The 7,259-nt window shown below is 51.5% G+C and overlaps 1 protein-coding gene across 1 annotated transcript; it reads right to left on the bottom strand.

The window, feature by feature from the left end:
* Positions 1–139: 139 nt before the first annotated feature.
* On the bottom strand, positions 140–4,519 carry LOC125384354 (mucin-2-like). The gene is made up of 3 exons (XM_048403370.1): positions 4,481–4,519; positions 1,439–3,402; positions 140–1,091 (listed from the first exon to the last, which is right to left on the bottom strand). Exons 1-3 carry the CDS (start codon positions 4,517–4,519, stop codon positions 140–142), a joined length of 2,955 nt encoding a protein of 984 aa, XP_048259327.1.
* Positions 4,520–7,259: the final 2,740 nt, after the last annotated feature.

The raw sequence follows: 7,259 nt of genomic DNA on the forward strand, positions 1-7,259 counted from the left end.
TGCAGTTCAAGTACTTCCTTGATCTCCTAAACCTCGACACCCATCCAAGCTCGAGTGTAAATATTCATGCAGGGTCTTGTTATGGTAATGTGGGTGATGTAAATGTAATTTCCATATCATTGTATTATATTAGTAAGTATCAAGGTTTTATGCTTATTAGTGGTGGTGGGTGAAGTGGGTGAAGGGGTGGGCAAAATGATGAAGGGTGGGTGGAGAGGTGGTGGTTGGGGTGGTGGTGGATGGAGTGGTGCTGGGTGGAGAGGTGGTGGTGGGGTGGTGGTGGTGGTGGATGGAGTGGTGCTGGGTGGAGAGGTGGTGGTGGGGTGGTGGTGGTGGATGGAGTGGTGCTGGGTGGAGTGGTGGTGGGTGAAGTGGGTGAAGGGGTGGGCAAAATGATGAAGGGTGGGTGGAGAGGTGGTGCTGGGGTGGTGGTGGATGGAGTGGTAGTGGGTGGGGTGGTGGTGGTGAATGGAGTGGTGGTGGGTTGAGTGGTGGTGGAGGATTGAGTGGTGGTGGACGGAGTGGTTGTGGCGGGTGGTGTGGTGGTGGATGGATTGGTAGTGGGTGGGGCGGTTCTGGATGGAGTGGTGGTGGAGGATTGAGTGGTGGTGGACGGAGTGGTTGTGGCGGGTGGTGTGGTGGTGGATGGAGCAGTAGTGGGTGGAGCGGTGGTGGATGGAGTGGTTGTGGCGGGTGGTGTGGTGGGGGATGGAGTGGTCATTGGTTGAGTGGTGGTGAGTGGAGTGGTGGTGGACGGAGTGGTGGTGGACGGAGTGGTGTTGGGTTGTGTGGTGGTGGACGGAGTGATGGTGAGTAGAGTGGTGGTGGACGGAGTGGTGTTGGGTTGAGTGGTGGTGGACGGAGTGGTTGTGGTGGGTGGAGTGGTGGTGGGTTGAGTTGTGGTGGACGGAGTGGTTGTGCTGGGTGGAGTGGTGGTGGACGGAGTGGTTGTGGAGGGTGGAGTGGTAGTGGGTTGAGTGGTGGTGGATGGAGTGATGGTGAGTAGAGTGGTGGTGGACGGAGTGGTGTTGGGTTGAGTGGTGGTGGACGGAGTGGTGTTGGGTTGAGTGGTGGTGGACGGAGTGGTTGTGCTGGGTGGAGTGGTGGTGGACGGTGGTTGTGGAGGGTGGAGTGGTAGTGGGTTGAGTGGTGGTGGATGGAGTGATGGTGAGTAGAGTGGTGGTGGACGGAGTGGTTGTGGCGGGTGGAGTGGTAGTGGGTTGAGTGGTGGTGGACGGAGTGGTTGTGCTGGGTTGAGTGAAGGTGGGTTGAGTGGTGGTGGATTGAGTGATGGTGAGTAGAGTGGTGGTGGACGGAGTGGTAGTGGGTTGAGTGATGGTGAGTAGAGTGGTGGTGGACGGAGTGGTTGTGCTGGGTGGAGTGGTGGTGGACGGTGGTTGTGGCGGGTGGAGTGGTAGTGGGTTGAGTGGTTGTGGACGGAGCGGTGGAGGGTAGAGTGAAGGTGGGTTGAGTGGTGGTGGATTGAGTGATGGTGAGTAGAGTGGTGGTGGACGGAGTGGTTGTGGCGGGTGGAGTGGTAGTGGGTTGAGTGGTGGTGGACGGAGTGGTTGTGGAGGGTAGAGTGAAGGTGGGTTGAGTGGTGGTGGATTGAGTGATGGTGGACGGAGCGGTGGAGGGTAGAGTGAAGGTGGGTTGAGTGGTGGTGGATTGAGTGATGGTGAGTAGAGTGGTGGTGGACGGAGTGGTTGTGGCGGGTGGAGTGATGGTGAGTAGAGTGGTGGTGGACGGAGTGGTTGTGGCGGGTGGAGTGGTAGTGGGTTGAGTGGTGGTGGACGGAGCGGTGGAGGGTAGAGTGAAGGTGGGTTGAGTGGTGGTGGATTGAGTGATGGTGAGTAGAGTGGTGGTGGACGGAGTGGTTGTGGCGGGTGGAGTGGTGTTGGGTTGAGTGGTGGCGGGTGGAGTGATGGTGAGTAGAGTGGTGGTGGACGGAGTGGTTGTGGCGGGTGGAGTGGTAGTGGGTTGAGTGGTGGTGGACGGAGCGGTGGAGGGTAGAGTGAAGGTGGGTTGAGTGGTGGTGGATTGAGTGATGGTGAGTAGAGTGGTGGTGGACGGAGTGGTTGTGGCGGGTGGAGTGGTGTTGGGTTGAGTGGTGGCGGGTGGAGTGATGGTGAGTAGAGTGGTGGTGGACGGAGTGGTTGTGGCGGGTGGAGTGGTAGTGGGTTGAGTGGTGGTGGACGGAGCGGTGGAGGGTAGAGTGAAGGTGGGTTGAGTGGTGGTGGATTGAGTGATGGTGAGTAGAGTGGTGGTGGACGGAGTGGTTGTGGCGGGTGGAGTGGTAGTGGGTTGAGTGGTGGTGGACGGAGCGGTGGAGGGTAGAGTGAAGGTGGGTTGAGTGGTGGTGGATTGAGTGATGGTGAGTAGAGTGGTGGTGGACGGAGTGGTTGTGGAGGGTGGAGTGGTTGTGGCGGGTGGAGTGGTGTTGGGTTGAGTGGTGGCGGGTGGAGTGATGGTGAGTAGAGTGGTGGTGGACGGAGTGGTTGTGGCGGGTGGAGTGGTAGTTGGTTGAGTGGTGGTGGACGGAGCGGTGGAGGGTAGAGTGAAGGTGGGTTGAGTGGTGGTGGATTGAGTGATGGTGAGTAGAGTGGTGGTGGACGGAGTGGTTGTGGCGGGTGGAGTGGTAGTGGGTTGAGTGGTGGTGGACGGAGCGGTGGAGGGTAGAGTGAAGGTGGGTTGAGTGGTGGTGGATTGAGTGATGGTGAGTAGAGTGGTGGTGGACGGAGTGGTTGTGGCGGGTGGAGTGGTAGTGGGTTGAGTGGTGGTGGACGGAGCGGTGGAGGGTAGAGTGAAGGTGGGTTGAGTGGTGGTGGATTGAGTGATGGTGAGTAGAGTGGTGGTGGACGGAGTGGTTGTGGAGGGTGGAGTGGTGGTGGACGGAGTGGTTGTGGCGGGTGGAGTGGTAGTGGGTTGAGTGGTGGTGGACGGAGTGGTGTTGGGTTGAGTTGTGGTGGACGAAGTGGTGTTGGGTTGAGTTGTGGTGGACGGAGTGGTGTTGGGTTGAGTTGTGGTGGACGGAGTGGTGTTGGGTTGAGTTGTGGTGGACGGAGTGGTGTTGGGTTGAGTGGTGCTGGACGGAGTGGTTGTGCTGGGTGGAGTGGTGGTGGACGAAGTGGTTGTGGAGGGTGGAGTTGTAGTGGGTTGAGTGGTGGTGGATGGAGTGGTAGTGGGTTGAGTGGTGGTGGACGGAGTGGTGGTGGGTTGAGTGGTGGTGGACGGAGTGGTTGTGGTGGGTGGAGTGGTGGTGGACGGAGTGGTTGTGGTGGGTGGAGTGGTGGTGGATGGAGTGGTGTTGGTGGGCGGAGAGGTCGACTGGTAGTGTGAGATAAATACAACTACACCATATCCCTGTCGGACTGAACAACACCTCACCCAAATCCTGTCGGACTGAACAACACCTCACCCATCTCCTGTCGGACTGAACAACAGCCTGAACAACTAATTGAATTATCTTCGCAATTGGGACACGATGCATCAAGCAACCCAGAGTTCCTGACCAGTTAGTGAACACCGACGTTATATACGTGTAGTTGGATTTATTGCTATAAGAGACGTAAAACCATTCTTGCCCACTTAACCATCACGGTGGGGTACAGAACTCCAAAGTAAGCTATAGCTGTCTCAAGAGGGGTACACGGATCTTGTGGTGAGGTTCGATACCATGGCTGATTACTCTTGCTGCCAACCACTGGTTTGCCTGACCCATAGAGGAATGTTGTGAACTGCAGTGCTAAAACCCCCTGAGAAACCATGCCACAGTATAACATGAATACCCCACTCAGACACAGTATACTGACTCCGAGCTGACCAGTTCTTGTTTTAGCCCCTTAGTGCCCAGCGCCAGGCAGGGTAACAATAGGTATCCATCTTTTAACGTCTTTCGGTGTGACCGGCCAGGGTTTGAACCTCAGACCTTCCGCGCAACGATCACTAGATCAAGGAGGCGGTCCCCTGTTTAATAAATTCAAAACAGTTGATTATGCGATTAGTTTTCCGATGGGTCAAGCATTTATAAACTCGCTCCCTTACTGCCGAAACACGGTGTTTACAGCAGGATCGGTTGTATAGTGAATAATGGCCTAACAACGAATTCTTAGTGGTCGATAATGTCTTGTCCTTCCTCAATGACTCAGGTGGACGTCTCCGGAAGAATTAAAACTGATATATACACCTGGAATAAAGTTAAGCGTCGGCCCTGCTATATTCTCATAGAGGGGGGGGGGGGGGGGGGGGGGGGGGGATCCAGTGAGGTATGTTGAAGACGATTGAAGACGGAGACGATTGGCGCCACTAGTATCACAGCAATAGTATTGTACACGAAGGTCTCCCTCATTAGCCTACTCTGACGTAGGGGACGAGAAACAGCCAAGTATCGCTGGACTGCAATGAAGACGGTTAGATAGATCTCTGCGAAATACAATGTCATCGCTAATGGGTGGGAGATAGGCAATATACAGTTTCTGACCTTGTCAAAACTGCTTTCGGTTGGATCTTCAAATCCCATACTAGCCGTAGCCCTTTTGATGAAATTACTTCATAAAACCAGAATCCTGAATCACAGCTCTCCCAGAAGGATGACGACCTCCACTAAGCATGATGACTTCAGGTGATCCTGATATACCTGTACAGAACCAGACAGGGATTATCATAACCTGCGCGCACAGGGATACTAGCCGTAGCCCTTTCGATGAATTTACTTCACAAAACCAGAAAGCTGAATCACACCTCTCTCAGGATAACGACCTCCACTAAGCCTGATGACTTATCGGTTCCCGATATACCTGTACAGAACCAGACAGGGATCATCATAGCGCACACTCACTGGGATAATAACCGTAGGCCTCTCGATGAAATGACGTCATAAATATGTTATCATATATCACGGACAATAATTAAGGTTCTGTGGGTGAGTCTATCACCAGCGTCAGTTAGTAACACCCATGTATATGTGTTTCCGCTGTATTGGTCTACAATAAACTCACTTGTAGAATAAGGCATGTGTCATTTCCAACAGCATCGGAAACATGAACCGTTTATGATTACCACTTTCGGCATTCTCCAGAGGATATACTAACAACCGAACACATCCACTCGATAGCCATCTTACAAGAGAACCGGCATCCACCATCGCAATGCCACAGCTACGGAGACTACAGGACGCATCCCTGGTTTGAGGAAGATATCGGACCAGACTGTCAGGAACCATCTTCGCGAGGCTGGAATCCGACCCAGAAGACCATTTATCGTCCCTGTTTTGCAACAGATGCATCCACAGCGACGCTTGCGTTGGTGCCATACCTTACAGCCTTGGCATTTGAGAAAGTGGACTCGAGTGTGGTTTAGCGATGAATCACGATTTCTTCTTCACCGGCGAGTTTGGAGACAACGTGTCTATCGTCGTAGAAATGAGCGTTTTGCCCCACAATTTGCACGTGAATTCGACAAATTCGTCGGCGGTAGTGTCATGGTGTAGGGGGCCATATCCTACACCACGAAATCTGACTTGGTTATGGTTAAGGGAAATTTGACAGCAAATCGCTACATGAATCAAATTCTTCAACCTCACCTTCTTCCAATCATTGACCGCCAGAGGGAGCTGTTTCAACAGGACAACGCTCCACCGCACACAGCTCGTGTCACGGTAGACTACCTTCATAATGCCAAACATCAACGTACTGCCCTGGTCGTCGAGATCCCCAGATCTCAACCCAATGGAACACCTCTGGGAAGAACCTCGATCGACGTGTACGGAAACATCAGAACACGCCGCAGACGCTCCCACAACTGACCAACGCGTTACAAGCAGAATGGCGCAGAATTCCGCAGGACAGTATTCGTACACGTATCCAGTCAGTGCCGAGGAGTTGCTGCCCGGGGCGGTCACACGAGATACTGAGTTCAGCGCAATCGTGTGACCTTGTGTGACATGACAATGAACAGTTTTCAATGCCTTTGTGCAACGACAATATTTGACTATCGAGCTCCAAAATTTCATATTTGTATCTATGATATCAAATTAAATATATCGACTTTAATCAGTAAAATAAATTTACTAAAAATCTACCTGTGGGTTTCTTCTTCTTTTTTTCTTTTTTTTTAAGAGTGTATGTTGCTGCTTTCTACTGTTTCCGGTTATTTCAAAGTGTGTCAGCAGTTGGGTTGGAGATCCCAAAGTCACGCGGGCCGTGATGAAACCCACGGGTATGGTGATGGCAGACCAAGGATTGTAATCGGGCTAAATCTGGGATTCAAACACCCTTGGTCTCAGCGGATCCTGGCATAACAAAATGGCGCAGGTGTCAAACTGCTTTTATGTGTGGAGAAATCCAGTTTCTTGTTTCATTGTTCATTTGACTATCCTAATATAACACTCAACAAACCCCCCCCCCCCCCCCCCCCCCCCCCCCCCCCCCCCCCAATCCCACCCATCCCACCCTCCCCTCAGTTGTAATGCCGGGAATGGGTCCCAATTGTCTTTGGCCTCATAAATAAGCCGACTACATTGATGATCGTGTTATAGCAATGGTTAGGCCGGTGCTCACACTATCAACCACTGAATTACCTTATTATTTACAAGCCGCCGTTGGGGAGCTGTAACTCATTCGCTCCCTCAAAATAATCCTTACTGATGACATGAACACATGCCAACGCCAGCACATTGGTATGTACACTAATGTTGCCGTATTTACTTTTGTCGATGTGTTAATGATCAGTGTTAGTTTGTAATATTATATGAACGCTTCAAAAACCTTGGTATCATTCTCAGGCGAAACGTAAAATCAGAGCGTCTTTCTCATGACACACATACAAGTGAACACATCCCTCACACTATAGTTTGGAGATAGTCCCTCGCCTTGGCCAAATGTGTGATCAATGTGTGCTCAAATATTTCCATACAAAGATATTTTCACTTGTCTGTCTTTTCATGCTGTCTTTCTGTACCGAGCACATCGTGTTTTCCTCGCATCCAATTCTCGTTCTTTTCCGCAGATCCCGATGGTGAATGGGGTGGTATCTTTGAAGCATGCTAAGCAAGTAAAGAAATTAACTTATAGCAAAAAGCTTTTAATACGTGCTTGGATCTACATCACATTAATATTTTATAACTAGACTAAGACTACTTATCAAACGTGACCAGCACGTTGTGTTATCTAATTGACAATTGAACTTAGAAATGTCAGACATGTAAATGGTAGTTATTTTCGAAGTATCCACCGTGGTTGCCATTGATCAAATCATGTTTG

Source organism: Haliotis rufescens, unplaced genomic scaffold, assembly GCF_023055435.1.
Source record: "Haliotis rufescens isolate VD_foot unplaced genomic scaffold, xgHalRufe1.0.p SCAF_3, whole genome shotgun sequence".
Taxonomy (NCBI): domain Eukaryota; kingdom Metazoa; phylum Mollusca; class Gastropoda; order Lepetellida; family Haliotidae; genus Haliotis; species Haliotis rufescens.

Coding starts and splice junctions, on each gene's coding strand:
- LOC125384354 (XM_048403370.1), bottom strand. CDS start 4,519: ATGGGATTTGAAGATCCAACCGAAAGCAGTTTTGACAAG. Junction 3,403..4,480: donor CCGAAAGCAGTTTTGACAAG/GTCAGAAACTGT, acceptor GGTGTTGTTCAG/TCCGACAGGATTTGGGTGAG. Junction 1,092..1,438: donor ACTCTACCCTCCACCGCTCC/GTCCACAACCAC, acceptor CACTCCACCCAG/CACAACCACTCCGTCCACCA.